The sequence below is a fragment of the Apus apus genome, chromosome 2 (assembly GCF_020740795.1).
Source record: "Apus apus isolate bApuApu2 chromosome 2, bApuApu2.pri.cur, whole genome shotgun sequence".
Lineage (NCBI taxonomy): Eukaryota > Metazoa > Chordata > Aves > Apodiformes > Apodidae > Apus > Apus apus.
In genome coordinates, this window is record NC_067283.1 from 141509010 (window position 1) to 141526641 (window position 17632).

The following is a 17632-nucleotide window of genomic DNA, read 5'->3' on the forward strand; positions in this document are numbered from 1 at the left end:
AACCTACCACACCCAAATCCATGACATCACTAATTTAAAAAAATAAATAAATGAAAAAATGTAGGTCCCCTTAACTGTTCTCGTGATCTCTGACCAAAATGGTCAGCAAGAAGGAAACAAGGCTTTCAGGTCTTATGTTATTAAACCCAGTGTTCTCACAGCAGGCAGACCTGCCCTTCCCGGGAGTGCACCACACCTGCCTGTGACATCAGGGAGAGATTTGCTGCTCCTCAACTGGTTTGAAGGCCATATGAAGAATCCCTGACAAAAATGTCACCATTGGTCGACTTCTTTTCCTGAATATTTAACAGTGTACAGCACCCAGAAGATAAATCCTCTTTACACCTAAGATTCACAGCTATGTACTCTCTTGCCATCATTCAGTCTACACCACTACATCAAGGACATGGGTGAAAGCTTCCTTGTGCCACGTTCTCAATTGTTACACCTAAAAGATGCTTGACAGAGAACACAAAATTTCTACATACAGTTAGACTTCTGTTCTCCCAACCAATAAGTGTATTGCTACATTTCTACAGGATTTGGTTCTAACGCATTAAGCAAATGGTGTAATTGTTTTTCTTCTCCTCCTCAACAGCTGTGCCACAAAGAAAGCATGTGATCACTTGTCATTCAGTGTCACACCATACGGAAAGACTCAGAAATACAGAAAGCCTGAAAGGTAAACATTTTTAAATGCATATAGTATAAATGTCTTTTAGCCATTTAGCGTGGAAAATGAGATGCTATCCTTTGTATCCCATCAGAATTGAACATGTACAGTGAGTCAATGGGTTGCTAAACCATGATATAATGAGTTGCTGTTACTCAGCCTCCAATCCATTTGTTGTTTTTTGGGTTTTTTTTAGGAAAGCACAATTCCCATATGCTGGTTAAAACTTTTTCTTAAATAAACTGAAAAATGCTTTCTGTTTGTTTAGGAAACATATCTCATTAGGCAATGGTGAGTGAGGAAGCCAAATAACTAGGACTTAACTGTAATAACATTTTCACTTAAACTCAGGCTGAACATTCTTGTATCAAGTTATGAATTCAGTTTTGAAGAGGTTCTTTGGAAGAGGGAAGTTTTAAAAGATCTTCCATACTGCAGAAGATAGTTTTATTCATTTTATGGCAAGCAAAAACTGGAGACAAAGCCATGCTCAGCCTGATCCACTGACAACTGTGGAATTTGGGCCTACTCCACAGTATCTGGCACTTCAGGTCTCCATTGACTGCATTATTTCAATGTTCAAAGTCTCAGGGGTGTTAAAAGACAACTTGAAGAAAGCACTGATGGAATTATGGTAAACAGATAATAACAGCAGCTCACTGGGTGATTACATAAGTTGCAAGGTGATCTGGTTTTGCTTATTTAATTAGATACTTATGTTTGCTCTATGCATACACAGAAAACTGGCCAAAATGCGTTACCTTAAGTGCCTCTAATGAGTAAATACATCCATTACTCTTAGCTGTCCATTCAGAGCCTACAGAGATAACAAACCTATTTTGCGGATGCTCTAGACACCAGTTAGAAAGAGTGACAATGATCCCAGCTGCTGTTCATTGCTAATTACTTTTGTTTGTGAACACTGGAAAAACATGTTATTAGCACTAGCATTTTATACAATGGACTGTAAATCATGTAATTTCTGTAACTTGTGCTAATCCTGCTAAGTGGCCTACACAGCACATTTGTGTCCCATGCTAATACATCCTCTGCATCACAAGAGGATAAAATAGAACTAAGTATCCTCACACTATTCGTGTTAACCTCTTGCAATGGGAGGGGACACACAATCTTTACAGCACAGGAATGTAACTGATTACCAATTATTGGGTTGGTATTTCCCTGACTACTGTGGCACAATTCAAAATAATGTGTCCTATTACAGGAACATGTACGTGAAAGGCAACTCAGGGTCATCTTAATGTTATTACACTCAAAAGCGATTCTTCATGCATAACAAAAACTACCGAGAGCCTCCTTGGGGGTCATCAGGTAAAAAGAACTGAAGAAACTGGCTTCCATGCATAGAGGCTGGGAGATGCAATGAAGTGATGGTATAAACTGAAGCAGTTTCAGCTTTCAGCCAGCCAAATTTGGAAGAAGCCTACACATTTGCAGAGTGCAGTCTGATCAAGTTTTGGCTTGACTCTCAGATTTTTCAGTTACATATCATATCTCAGCGTACAGCCCATAAACTCCCTCATGGCGTATGTAATTGTCCTTACGTCCTGCTGTCTTTCACCTGCCCCAGAAAGACGAAAAATAAAGGATAAAGAGATGAAGAAAATGGGGGTGGAGGGGCTGGAATTTATATATACCCTAGAAATCAATACCCACAATTCTGTGTGGTATCAGAAGTGACTGCTTCTCATATTTATACTCCTAAATCATTCTGACCCCAGCAAAACCTAGTCTCCTGCTTTGGCCTGACAAAACTATATTTTCTTAAGTAGGCAGTCCTCCCCAACATAAAAAAGAAGAAACTAAACAAAAGCAATGCTAAAATTCTTCAATTCTGTTACAGCAGTGGAGTCCAAAGTGTCAGCTGACATAACTAGTGGCAGTCACAAGTACAGGTACAGCTTGCACTGGAAATGTAAGAGCACCTATACATCAACAGTTCTCTCAATAAGCACAGAATAAAATAAATCTTTATAATTATCTTTTTAAAGGGAATCTAACATACAAAGCATTTGCTTGGACTGTGGAAAACTTAGTTCTTTGCTTCACTGTTGACTGCATGGGAGACCTTGGGATAATCACTTACTCCTGCAGTACCTCAGTTATGAAAACATAGTTGGTATTATGCTGTATAGAGGAAGATAGCTATTGGAATGGGTTCTCCATTATTGTGCTTGAGATGGTTGCACTGATATACTTCAAAAAATGTTCTTCCAAGCTATGTTTCAGGTTGGGATTAAACTGAAATATATTTCACAGTAAGACTCCCTGAAACTCAAAACTCTTAATCATTAAATCAATTAATTAATGAGGAAAATTATCAAAATCTAGAAGACTGGGAAAGAAATTACTACAAGGATTGAAGTTCATGTGTTAATACAACTAAGATATCTCTTCATACACCACGCACATTTCCAAAAATAGCCAGAACAAGGAGAAAAGGTAACATGTTAACTGACTATGTTTCAAGATGTACTTTCTAAAGTGTGTTGGCAAGAACTTACAACAAAGCTGTGTAATTGTACTATATGTTTCCAACAGATATGTCTACATTACCTTAATGAGTCAGACCAAAACCAGTGATTTCATGGAATAGATGGACTTGGGCAAGGAGAAGTACGTTCAGGTCTTTCGTTTTAAATGTCTTTGATATTTAATCTGCCTTTGGTATAAATGCTACCCTACTCTGTTGTCCCCCCTCCTTTTCAAAATTCAGTCCTAAATTTTATTAAACTAAAGCAGTTTACAAATACTGCTTACAGAAAATGAAAAAAACTACCAAGGAAGACAAAGTCTGCCAGCTACTGTAATCATATGTTTCATGAAGAAAATTCCACCAGCGGTGGCCTATATCCACGTAAGAGATTCAACTGCAAGGCTTACATACACAGGGTAAAGCTCTCTCTAACCCCTGGCTTCCTCTGCAACTACTGATTAGGAAGCAGACCAACCATATGCACTGGAACATCAAACATTAATAAATTTTCTTTTTTTGATCACCTGGGTTTCATCTTTGCCTAATCAGGAGGTGAAAAGCTCCAGATTCCTTACCAATCTCCTGAGCCATCCAGTCTGCCTTTGCCAATTACTCTTAATCTTCTAATCCTAAAATATTTTCTAATGCTCCTATTTATTCATTTGCTTTGTGCATCCAGAACATTTTAACCATCCCACATTTATGAAGTTCTTCATGTTGTGCAGGCCAGAACAGATTCCTGGCTTTCATGCAAGTTTGTGAACCACCACCCAGTTCTCTAACCTATAGAGAACTCACGCCCTCTCACTCACTCCCTATCAGCATGCAAAACTAGGATTATCTTCACAGTATATTCTTATAAGTTCTTACTGTGATTAACTTATTGGTAGATACAACTATGTTGCACAAGTGAGGCAAAGACTAAGGACAAACTCCTGGCTTTCTGGGCTATTCGTATTTAGCAAAACAATAAAGCAAATTACTAGGACATATTCATTCAAGAGTGCATTCTTCTTGACATTTGTTCTGTTGCCATTGAAGTCAGTATGCTTTTTGATATTAGGATTTAATAGGTATTTTTAAAACAAAGGACTTAAATTAAGGTCAGGAGACCAGATGTGTAAAAAACACAAAAGTAAGAAACACAACAGCAAGACTTCATTTGCTCGCTAATGCTAGTAGACTAGTATCTAGCATCTAAAGAAAGCACCATCTCTTCTATTCTCTCTCTGTATAGATAAAATTACCAGACAGTTCCTTAGCTACTGTAAACTTACACAGCCTCACTTAGAGGCAAACTCGCACTGATTTACACCAGAAGAAAACCTAGCTGCTTTCCTATTTCCCCAGCAACTTTATTTTTATTTAGCCCATTTCTGTGGGCTAGCTTAGCAGTTGATATCTTTAAATCTATCCATGAATATCACTAGTCTCACCAACTTTCTTCATTAACTTCTCTTAAAACATTACCAGATATTCCTGGCATAAAGATAAGGAATATCAACACATAAACAACTTTGCCTTGAAGGCTCTGAATATACATCATGTCAGTTTTTCCACAGAAAGTGCCCATCTGAATGCTCTAATTTGGGGGTAGACTACTCACTGAAAGAAACCTAAAATAGCTCATTTCTGTCACAAAGCAAGCGACTGTTCCCAGGCACTTACTATTTAGCAGTTGACATGCTGTAAATCACTGCATATCATTCCGAATAGTAAACTTGCTAATGTCTCCAAAGAAAGGATAAAAAAGAACTTTTACTACATATAATAATATAAATCATTACTTATGGGTGACAGTCAATATAGAATTTAGATGATCACAAGACCATGTGCTTTTTCACAGATTTTTGTATGTTTATGCTTATATGAGAAAGAGAAGCACATATATGTATACACATAGACACAAGCACGTCTGTGAATGTGTGTGCTTTACCACCATACATTTCTCTACCTGCCACCATTTCTTTTTCAAGTCTGTCGTTTAAAAGAGATGACTGACCCCTGTGTTCATGAGCTGTGACTCCTTCAGTGTGCAAGGCAGTCTCCAGGCCTGAGAATGACCTAGAAATAAGACTCAAAATAAAAAGGTATGCACATATGTAGGTGCAACACCCAAGACAGCTTGACAGCCTTCAGCTGAAATAGGGAAGTCCCCAGGGAGAATCCACAACACAGCTGACAGATGAAATGGGCCTTCTGGGACACCGTACCTTCATGCAAGTTCTATTCTAACACACCCTTCAAAATCTGGCACAGCAAGATGCAGTCCAAAAGATCAGGATACATCATGTCCCGCAATAGCTGGTCAGTTTATTTAGATCTAATTCCTGTTTTATGGACAATTAAGCTAAAGTCAGTAAGACCAACAACATAAAATCTGGATCCTTTTGTCTAAGCATGTAAGGAAAGTGAAATTCATTCACACACACATCAATTAGTTATGTATCTATGCCACCTTATAGGGAGCACACTTGATGACAAAGGTGAACTTTAAGGTTTCATTGTTCACTAATACAAAAGTAAATGCTACACTTGTTTTTACTGCCAGTCTAGATTCTCACTATGTCTGTAAGAGTCACTTTGCCAAAACCATCAAAAGCATAAAGGAAACCTTTTAACATGAGAAGGGATGTTGATTACATCTGTACCCCTACCAACCCCCTACAGCTTTTTAGTCTTACCTTCACAGCTCCATATTCAATCAAGCTGCTAATATAAGAGTGGAGGATAAAAAGCAGAAGCTACTAACAATAAAACCACTTGTTCTCATTCAGCTGAATCCTAGTTAGACCAGACTTTAACTATACTACTAGTCACACACTTCAAAAGTGAGAACAGAAAAGATGCCAGATTGGATATACTGAAATCAAGAACACTAGAAAACACACATACCAAACTGTGTAGGCACATGGAGCTCACCACTGATTTACAAAGAAGAGAGGAAGAGCTTTACACACTCTATGTGCATGGGCACTTCTGCCACTTTCTAGGATGCTGAGCAGCCTGCTAGCTGGGCATCCAGTCAGTTGCTGTGAAAATACTGGAAAAGTTATTACCCATATTATCTATGACAAAAGATTAAACTGAGTGGTATAGGACAACTCTTATTATGTTGGACGTCTACAATCAAAAAAGAAAAAATCTGTCCCAAATCCCTCACTAGTCTGTGGAATAGTTAGATAATGTAACACACTTTTAATTTTTTTTTCCCTGGGGTTGCTGCAACACAATCAAGAAAGTTTTGGATGGCTTTTACCAGTCCATGGCTTTTCAGAAATTTGTCATTATATGCCAGTCTATTATATAAAACCATGAACCAATCAAAAAGAGAAGGCTGGATTAAAACAAAACTAAATAAAATATTTTTAGTACTTTCAGACAATCTCTTTAATGGCTGAACATAAGAGGAGGTAGGTATGTGACAGTAAGCTCTATAACCAGGGCCATGCTGAGCAGGAAGCTCCTCAAAGGTAGCACACACAATGCAAAGCTGCCTGGAGACACTGTAAGAACTGCTGAGCACTGCAGTATGTCTTTATTCACGGCTGCATGAATACCCTTCTCCCTTGGGACATGCCATCTGAAACCCTCACCTGAATGCAGACATTTCTGTCCTTTCTTTGAGGGCCACTGTTTTCTTTTAAAATGTATCAGGAAATAGGGTCATGTGCTCTTTTATACAATAGCCTAATGGCTTGAACACTTGTTCAGGAAACAGGAAAAGTAGGCTCCTTTCCTTGCTCTGTCAGAGGGGATCCAAGCCCACTACTTCTCCTTCACTGGGCAATGTCCTACCCCTTAGTTATAAGCTGATATATGGAAGACAGCACCCTCCAACCTTTTTGTTGAAGCTGTCCCACTCACTACTCATAAAAAAATTTGGAGATGGAAAGAGTCCTGCCTACCTGCCAGCAACTTGCCTGTCTCCAGACTCTTCCATGTACATTAAAGAGTCATTAGATCAAACACAGGAGACAAACATACTGCAGCAAAGCAACGGTTTTCAGCATCATAGCTCTTAACTTAATCACCTGAATTTTATTTTAAGTGAAGTCTCTAGATCCAGTCTTAAGTCTATTTAGGCATGTCCACAAGCCCATACCTGGGCTAAAGTATCTAGCAAGACAAAGCTGCCTGTAGAGATTGATCAATTAACTAAATGTGAAAAAAAAGCAATGACGGGCATCAGCGAAAGTTGATCCACTGACTTACTTCAAGTATTATTCTGATAAAAGCAATAAAGCTGATTAACACACTCTCTGGGAATTCAGAGATGTGCTAGCAAATGTTTTCTGCAATCTATCCTGGCAAGAAAGTTAATCTCCCAGAAACAGCTCAATGATTTTACCCAATCCTATGGAATTGATTGTAACTCAATGAACCAGAAACCTCTGAGAAAGAAAACAGGAGCAAATAGCACAGGAGATTTTAAAAATAAAATAACACTTCCAAAGAAGACAAAAGAATCTTGTTGGATTAAATATTCAAATCAAGTAAATTCTACACAGTAGTTTAGGCCAGAAAGCTTGGATTATTTACACAGTTCCCAGAGAAATCCTCTTTAGGTACTACCAAACACAGTCCCAACACTTGCATCCTTGGATGTGAAGCAAAAGGTGCATCTCTATTGTTTTGCTGACCGCAAAACACAAAAATAAAACCTAAAAGCTGGGTTTATGTTTGGGAAAGACGGGGGTTTTTTGTGTTGGGGGCAGCAGAGAGGGTAAGTTTTCTAGGGCAAACTTCACTTCTGTGGTCTAAGTCCAAAAATGCATTTGATTTCTATCTTCCAAGCCCTTGGTAAAGGGACCACATCCTTACCTATCTGCAGACAGGATAAAAGATCCTTTTTTTTTCTGCACCACTGTTTTTTTGTTTGTTTTTGTTACGGATGCAAACTATGGGTCTCAACAGCATCCCTCATTGCTACAAATCTTCTTATACTGTGGTCCCTGACTGACCACACTGAGCCAGATCAAAATCAGTCATCTTCATCCTCTGGCTTCTGAGCCCAGCTCCCTGGCCTGAGACCATAAATCCATCGATAACTTCCACTCCAGATACAACAGAACAGTTTGTTAAGTGCAAGGGGATCGATAAATCAGACCTTAAGCCCAGTCCACTACTATTTCAATTTAATTACAAAGTGATTCTTTTCCTTTAGCCTAGTACATATACAAAATAATATTGTTTAGATGAATCAATTATTCAGGTTCAGTTCCCTCTCCATGTTTACACAGGAGTTTGAGTGAACCAATTTTAACCAGAGCTCCAATTGATACAATCCCTAGTTGTGGCAGGAGATGCCAGCCATTCAGATGCCCAAGAAAAATCCCCTCCAAAATGGACATAGTAGCAATATAAACATGTGTGGGTGCAAAGGGGATTTTCAAATGTTCTTTTACTGTGTTTATGAATCTCACAAAGCTGCTCTGTATTGGGAGAGGGGGAGGAAAAAGCATAAAAATATTAATCAGTTACTTATCTTCTGACATGTTCTGGATCAACATCTGGTGCATGTGCAAGTGATGAAGTATGGCATTTGGCACAAAAGTTTATTTAATCTTCTCTTCCCAAATTGGGCAGGGAAAATTAGCACTCTTAAAAATTAAGTTTCCAGATCCAATTATTTTTTTTTTCTTTAAAATAAATTGCCAACATTGTATAGGCTGTCTGTTCTATTTTGGAAAATGTTTTTCGTCTGAGAAAAGACTGATCTTAAGTAGATTATCTATGAGCTGTTTCCTACCACTTTTTGTCTCCCTTGCAGTATCTTACTGCCAGGGCTTAGTAGACAAGTATAGCCTAGGTTCAGCTGTTTTATTTCTGCTTCTATCAGTTCAAACTAAGATAGCTCACACATCTGTTTTATTTCTGAAAGCATTGCATAGGAAAAGTGTCCAGCTCATTCTAATCAAGCATAAACTTTCCTATAAATAACTAAGGACCTAACGAAACAATTGTTTGGAGGAAATGAAAGTGTGTTTAGAAACTCAAATTCCTCTATACTGTATGCCTGAGCTGTTCCAGTTTGAATGTCTTCCTGACAGCATGGATCAGTTGCTCTAAGATGCTGTCCCCAGAGTCAGCAAACTGAAACTATAGCAGGAAATCCAGGTATTAACATCATACTATGTGCTAATTATAAAACATCATTTCACATTCTGACATTATTCACTTCTAACCTCTTTTAACTAAATCACATATTTGCTTTCTAATCACAGTTTGACAGGAGAGTGTCTGACATTAAGTCAGACAGTGAAGTGATCTTGTAATAAGACAGCAGTGCAAAGATTGAAGCTTTTATGCATAATAACAATGTTAGTTTGATTTGCTGTTCCACAAAGAAGTTGTAGAGTTTATGAAAAGGAGGAAAAGTTTAAGACACTTGAAAAGCTTCAAGTTCCTGACTTGTGTTCAGTTTCAGCTTCTTACTTGAAGTTAGATGTTGGCCATCTTAAACTTGTTTTGCGAAGTATCTGTCTCATAGCTGCAGTCCCTGCAAGCATTATTAAATATTTCTTCATTAAATATTTCTACATTTTATTTTAACATCCTCTGTAGTTTTGTCTGGTGATTACTACCAGGTTGGCTATCATGACCTATGCAAATATGCTCTTGAAATTGGATGGACACTTGAACACATTTTATATGCAAATTTTGGTACTGAATTTATTTTTTCTTTAAGTCTGAATGTTTTTATCATAGAATATTGAGGTATCCTACTGCATCTGTCAGGTCACTCATGACAGGAATTTTATTTAAAGCAGCATCTTTTTTTTTTTTTTTTCTTAACTGAGCAAGTATCTGATAAGAAACAAAGATACTCCATGAAAAAGCTTTTGAGTCCAATCTTTCATCATAGAATCACAGAATGATTTGGGTTGGAAGGGACCTTAAAGATCATCTACTTCAAAACCCCTGCATGGGTAGGGACACCTCCCACTAGATTAGTTTGCTCAAGGCCCCATCCAACCTGGTCTCAAAGACCTCCAGGGAGGGAGCAAATTTTGGGGTTTGTTGGTTTGTTTTGGTTTGGTTGGTTTGTTTTATTTTGTGTTTTTTTACAGCAGTATCAGTAGTTTTTACCCTATTTCAATTAGATGAGAAAATGACTGAGACAGCAGTCCTTTCCTTGAAGGCTTGCTGACATGAAGGACAGCATGGATTACTGTTGCTGTTTGAAACTTTTTAAATACCCATTGTGTATCCTGTTTTTCTGGCACTAAAAAACTTTAGAGTTGCCAAGACTTGCCACTTATTTTATCTTAATAATCAATAAGCCAAATCTTGACTCCTGGCAGCTGATAATTTAGGCTTCAGTTTTAATTTCCAGCTGCCTGTCTTTTGTCTATCTGGATGTTATTTTTCATTATTATTTGCACTTTTCTTTCCATAACAGCGAATCCTTCAGATATGATTACCAATTCAGCAATTTGCTTGTTTGCTGAATAAGATCTTTTGCTATTGAGTACCACAATGACTAAACTGTCAGAAAGAAATCATCAGAAATATCACTGGTCAAAAAGCCAAGTACAAGATGCTCTGCAGAAAGCCTGGCTAAAATAGTCCAAAATGGTTATTAAGGCTTAAGCAGGTTATAAGAAATACATTAATCACATAGGTAGGAGAGACTTTGAAAATAGCTGACTTTGCAATTGAGAAGGCAGTTAGCAGAAGCACAGAGGCTGGGAAGATACAAACCTGCACATCGTAAGTCCCATTTAATAAGACAGGCCTCTGGGAATTGATGTCCTGCAGCACCCCTGAAATCACGGTGCGGTTGACTTTCTGGAAGTCTTTGGAGTGGCTGAATTGCACCATGTTGTGGAGAGCCAAAATTTTAGTGTCAAGCTCTGCATCCTGCCTGGTGCGGTTGTGCAGTCCTAGGTGGTACTTGCGAAAGTGTTTGATGAGATCTGTGGGGTCGTTTCCATAGTAACCATATCCACAGATGTTGCATTTGAAGTCCTGAAGCTCTGGAGACAGAGGTGCTGTATCTGGGTTATCATTTACCAACAAATCTGCTTTAGATTTGTTCAGCCTTAAACCCCCATCTGAAGGCACTTGTGGGTTTTTTGAGGCCATGGGGACTGGGCTTGAGCCTTGGCCATCAGTTTGACCGCTTTGCACTTGCACTGTTTCATCTGAAGCTTTTGGCGACATCTGATGCTCCTCATTTGTCTCTGCTGCATCTCCTGATGGGGTACAGACCACATCTTGGGTGTCATCTGCATCTGATTTTTGAGGAGACTTCAAGGGCTCACAGATTCCCCCAACAGCTGGAGATGAGAAAGCCAGCATATTTCTGTCTGTCACCTCATCATGAGGGAAGGATGGAACATTTCCTCCCTTATTGTGGCTTTCATAATTGAAGCCAGCCTTTTCACTCAGCACTGAGCTTTTCAAGTCCTTTTTAATGCTGGAAGATGGCTCTTGGACATGCGTGCAAAGTTCTTCCTTGTTGTTTAACTCTGCCGCATCACCCTGGTCAGTATGTTCTTGCATCTGCTCTGCAGAAAATTCTTTTTTCCTTCCAGACTCTTCACTTTCAGTACCTGTAGACTCAAGGGTCTGTACCTCACCTTCACTAGCAACGTTTCTTAGAGGGGGGTTCTTTTTCCGGACCATATCTACCACAGGAAAAGAAGGGGGGGGGGGAAGGGGGGGAGGGAGAAAGAAAAAACCCTATAGAATTATTCAAGATATGTAACAGATTATAAACCTGGCATTTCTTAAAGCATTCTGAACTATATCAATACAGCAACTTTTTAGAAATTTTTTGTCAAACAGGTTTTTAGACTATGCAGAAAACTAGAATTTTACATTTTAAGAAATGATCACATTGAGACTGAACTTAACTAAAAAGAAAACTTTAAAACCTACAAAACCGCTGCCATCAGAGTGAGTGAATTACAGATTTCATTATCATTTCAGAAGATATTGGTCTGGCAGAAATAATTTTAAATGAATGACTGTTTAAAATAATTTTTTAAAACTAAGGGGAAAAATAAACTTCTGCAGTCTAATGTTCATGCACTGTACAACTACATAAAATGTAGCTTTGCAAAAATACACCTAAAAGACATAATCAGGAACACTTAAACAATTTATTAGGAAGGAAACAGATTTAGGAGAGTAAATAACTGTGAGGTTTCAGAGAAAGCATTTTTCTTAAGCAGGTATCAGTTTCTCTATAGCAAAAGCTCCCCTTCCTACTGCGCATAAACTTCAAACAGGATTATACAAATATTCCAGAGTCTGGCCCCACAGTCCATTATTCATGTAATTAGTTCTATTTGCCAAACAAAGAGAAACTAACTTTATTAGGAAATCCGTTGTCAATAAAATTTTACAGGCCTGGATCCAGACATTTAACATTGCTGTGTGGCTGAGTCAGGATCTACCCCAAAAACACCTGGAATCCACATGGATCTAAACAGGCAACTCTTCCTCTGCTCAGTCCTCCTCACAGACATAGTCACTATTGCTAAATCTGCAAGTACACTTTTAGTATCTGTTTAAGAAAGCTGAGACAGGACAGCAGTAAGGATCAGAGAGAAAGAAGAAATATGCCATTGGTGAGTTAGCTGCTAGCTGAAGAGATCATGGAAGAAAAACCATCAGAGTACACAGGTAATAAGCCAAATTCCTTATCCACTATGTATCTACATCTTCCTTAGCCTACTTAGAAAAAATACATATATGAAACTTCCCTGCACTTTCTATTGCATGGTTCTGGATTTGATATTCATTACCAGCTGGTTTGATCTATTTGTGTTCACATGCTAGCTATGGGCGTAAGACAGATGTGCTACAATTTTTTCTATGCTCTTTTCTTTGCCAACACTGTATACAATGATGGATGCCAAATTACACGTGGTTCAGTGGCAGCAGCCTGCAGTACCACACATGAGAGGCAAGCTACAGACTCAAGCCCAAGCCCCATTCCCAGACCAGCCACAGCCAGGCATCTACAGAGGCACTGGAGATATGTCTTGCTCTGCAAGGGGAGGACCACCTGGCAATTCTGGGAGCAGCACTGATGTGCTCCAACTGGTGCTGCATCCAGACCTTTCAAAGCCACAGATGACCTTCTCAAAACAGTACTGTGAGAAGTATGGCTGCGGACAGAGGTTAAAAATAAAAGAACAGACGTCTGTACATCCTCTTTATTTACATCTGCTCCACATGAAAGGGCACTGTATGCTATGTTGATAAAAACAGACAACTTCTTAGGGGAAGTGTTCAACTTGTGTCTTGGGCTGGCTCTGTTGTCTTTGTGGTTGAGCTGATCCACAGGCAGCATGGGCTACAGCAAGACGGCTTTCACACAGAATGCCAGCTCATGTTACAGAAAGTTTGACACTCCGTGTGGTCTTAATAGGTTTCTTAAATGCCTACTGTGATCCCTACTGTAGAAGACACACATGCTTGGGAATCAAGTGTCTTCTCTTCAATGTCAACCACACCTACTGGGATGCGTATGCACTGTAGTTTACTTTTTTCCCCCCCCAATAACTTCTGAAGTCACTCAAACTGAGAAAAGAAAGATCTCCTATGGCGTTGAGAACTATTACAATACAGACTCAGCCTACTAAAGCAATATATGCCTATATGTAATTCAAGGTATAAAGATAGTCCTGAGCAATTTAGTATTACCGCTTCTCTGTGGGACTTCATGAACGCTCTTGGTTAATACAGTAAAAATATCAAGGAGCATCTTTGGTGGATGTTCAGCTAAGTCTTTATTTTTCTTCTGGTTACAGGTCCCAAACTGTTTCTAAAATCACTAGCATTTCAATGCAGTTCATGGCAGTTAGAGGACAGAGAACGGAGTCCTAACTACGCAGTGAAGAAAAAATAAGGAATCAAGAAAGAATCATGGCTGTTACCTCAGTCAAAATTGAACAAGACTAAACGCAATGTTTTAAAATGTTATTGTTACAGATATTTTTGGCAGGTAAGGAAAGTTTAGAGATTTTGCTATCTTCATGGCAACTGACAGAAGAGAGTCAGACAAAAGAACAGAAAAAAATCCCTATAAAGCAAGGAAAAGAAAAATCTGAATTCTATACAGGCTAACTACACAGTGCTCCAAAGCTAGACATTTCAGTTCAAATTTTCCTGACATATCTGTGAGTATGTGTGTTAATGGAGGGTGGAAAAAACATATCTGCATAATGGAGCTTTTTTTATGCAGTATTCTACACTTGGAGAAAGAAAGGAAAAAAGAGAATATTTATTTAAATATAAGAACTTTACTTTAGAAGTATTTTTCCCTGTTTTTGTTTTCTTTTAGCTTTTGAAAAATCATCTGTCATTTATTTGCTTGATATCTACTCAAGGGGATAGGAAGAAAAGACCTGGCTTTTTTTTTTTTTTTTTTTTTTTTTTTGTGCCTGAAATTCCACCACTATCATTTTTCAGAGACTTATTATGTAAATAAAACTACATTTGCAATACTCCTAAATTGAAGAAACCATCCCCTAGCAAGTCATAAGTTAGATACAGAAAGAATATAGCCACTCTGAAATTATTATCTCTAAGACAAATAACAGATTGCACAGTGTTTTATTGTGTGCCAAGAACGTTTTCAGTTAACAATTTCACTTGAAAAAATGGATCACATACTTGTAAAATCATACCCAGCATTGACTTCATAAGGCATGTGGCTTTAGAGTGCTTTTTACAATTATTAATTCTATTAGTCAACTAGCAGGCGGACTAATGCAATTGTCTTAGAAGATGCACGGAAGACACAGAAGACATTTTGAGAGCTGATCTGTATATCTGCAAAACAAAACAAAAAAAGATTTTCCTTCCTAAATTATGCATTCAAAATATGTTTTTTACTTAAACATTATTATGCCTATTGTACATTCACATGCATCTGTTAGTGGGCACTATACAAATAGTGGCTGCTGTTCTCTATTTCTGTCAAGCATGAGAAATCCTGCAGTTGCCTTCTCTTTAGACACACACATGCTCTTGCACACACAAACATACAAACACACACAGATAAAAATTATCTTGGAGGTGATGCTCACCAAAAAAACAAGTTTGAAACAAATTTAAAGTAAGTATTGAAAATGAGCTGGATAAATGCTGCAAAAAATAAAAGTGCCCTGAAAATTCACACATCTTAACAGATACTGCGCATGGTAATGGCACTGGCCTAATAGGATGGATAAAGGAATACAAATAACTGGTTCATATCCAAGGTCTGCCGTCAGTCAATGAAAGCTATCATATGCTGATTGCCTAATGTCCCACTTGAAATGAATTTAGTGGTTTTACTTTAGTTGTTAGTGGGCAACTCTCCACATCTCAAAAATGCCATGGCAATAATAAGCACTTTTGTTGGCTATTAGTGAAAAAGCCAAGTGATGAACAGCCTTTAGAACTGAACTACCTCTTCCTTACTGGAAATGGTGATCTCCCCAGAATAAAAGAATTACTAAGCCTGATGTGAATGAAAAGACTTCTCGAGCTGACGGAACTCTGGATAAGGCCCAGGCTGCAGAAATCACCTTAGGGCTTTATAATCCAGGGTTTGGTATCTTATCTGCATTATACTGAAATTACTTTTAAATCACATGGGTTGGTGTTTGTTTTTTTTTCTGATATGATCACCCTCAGCTATTCTGAAGTGGAAATCGTATTAATAGCTATGTATACTTTCCCTCAAAAACAGACAAGGCTACTCTATATGATACATGGATGTATCTGCAAGATACAGACTTTTCTGTTTAACAGTTGCTCAGATCAGTTTATATGTGGACTAAAAAAGTGGAAACTTTTGCTAAAATCAGGTTGTAATCCAGGGTAATGAAATACCATAGTGACTATTGTACATCATTTAAAAAAATTAAAAAAGCAAATTTTGATAATCAATAGTTTCTTATGTGTGGTGAAGATAGTGGCTAATTACCTGCTGATCATTAGCTCTTGCAATGGGTCTCTATTGTTGCTCATTATTTTTACTGAACATGATGACTTGTCATCAAAGCCTTTTGCAACAGTGTGGTTGTTACCTTGTGTTTGCACTGCAGGTTTAGGTCAGGTCTAGTGATAAACTCTTTTTAACAGAATATTACATTTAGAAAGATGTCTGTATTTTGTGAGATGCCACTGACTAATCTTTGTACAAGCAGATACACGAGCAGATGAATAGCAAACTGAGTCAAGGGTCTACGGAGACTATGGTGTTATCAGTCAATATGCTGCAGCAACAAAAAGTTAAATGAAAATACTCATTTATATTCAACAGGCTCAAGCAGAACCTCTTTGTTAAGGAATAGTAAAATTAATACTTTTACACTCATATATATTACACACCCACACACAGACACATAATGCATATACGGCGCTTAAACATCAATCATTTTGTTAGAATAATGCAGCAAAAAATCATTAACTCTCAGTGTCTCAGCTTAATATATGTCTAATACTTACCTATCTCACAGGAGTCTTGTGAGCCTTAATTAATTAGTGACTGTAAAGCACTTTGTGATCCTCTAATGAAAGGTGCTACATAGCACAAAGTATTATTAAAATTATTAGGACCACAAAAAAGCCCTGTGGAATTCCAGCCTACACTGTCTGTTGGGGTTGGGAGTGATCTTATTATTAAAAGGAGACTGTCAGACTAATTTTCATAATTTTTTCAAGATCTTTTTTCCCCCTTTGCTGTTGTGATAGCACGTTTGTAGCTAGAAATTTAATCTTATCATCTTAATAACATACACTCATGTAGTTTGTTACTGCAGGGCAAAGGAAGAGAAAAGGGCTTTGAGTATTCATCTGGCTTTCCCTTTTAAGAAAAAAAAAAAAAAAAAAGGGAGACATATTTTGACACCTTCCCACACTCCACCCCACCAGGACAGCCGATCATGTGAGATTGCAGGATACTCACTACAGCCGTATGGGAAAATACTGCTGTGGTTTTAATTTCTCTTTCTTTTTTTTTTTTTTTTTTTTTCTTTCACAGCAAAAAAAAAAAACAAGGCACAAAACAAAACCCAGCTTCTTACACATAAATAGGCTACAAAGACTGTCTGCTGTGCTTTATATAAAAAACCCTTAAGTGTTCAAAGTGTCGGCTTCTATCAAGTACAAAAAGTCCTAACCAATCTGGAGCCTTCTCCCCACTCTCAATGTAACAATCGAGCAGCTGTAAGGCACACGGAGCTCTGATGCCAGGGAGCTCCTGTCTTTAGAGAGTGAATTTCTCAGAAACTCTCTCTGTGGCGGGCTCCATCCCCGGGGGGCCACCCCACAGCCAGCCCTCCGCCACAGCCCATCCTGCCAGGCTGGCCCAGACCCACACCAAGCACAACCAGAAAGTCAACAAGCTAACCAGGACAGCCCACAGTTCAAAGACATGTATGTTTTCTAATTTAAGCATCTTCAAAAATAATAATAATAATAATAATAACCTTTAAATACTCTGGAAA

At 38.2% G+C, this 17632-nt stretch overlaps 1 protein-coding gene across 3 annotated transcripts in view; it reads right to left on the minus strand.

Annotated features, from left to right (window-relative positions):
* Positions 1-17632, minus strand: part of TRPS1 (transcriptional repressor GATA binding 1) — a 218631-nt gene that overhangs the window by 164090 nt on the left and 36909 nt on the right. For 2 of the 3 annotated variants that reach the window (XM_051609788.1, XM_051609787.1), the window contains exons 2-3: positions 14808-14966; positions 10878-11806 (exon numbers count right to left, since the gene is read on the minus strand). In XM_051609788.1, coding sequence (XP_051465748.1) covers positions 10878-11806; positions 14808-14844 — 966 coding nt within the window. In that variant the 5' untranslated portion in view covers positions 14845-14966. The remainder of the gene's footprint in view (positions 1-10877; positions 11807-14807; positions 14967-17632) is intronic. The other variant, XM_051609789.1, reaches the window with a different exon arrangement.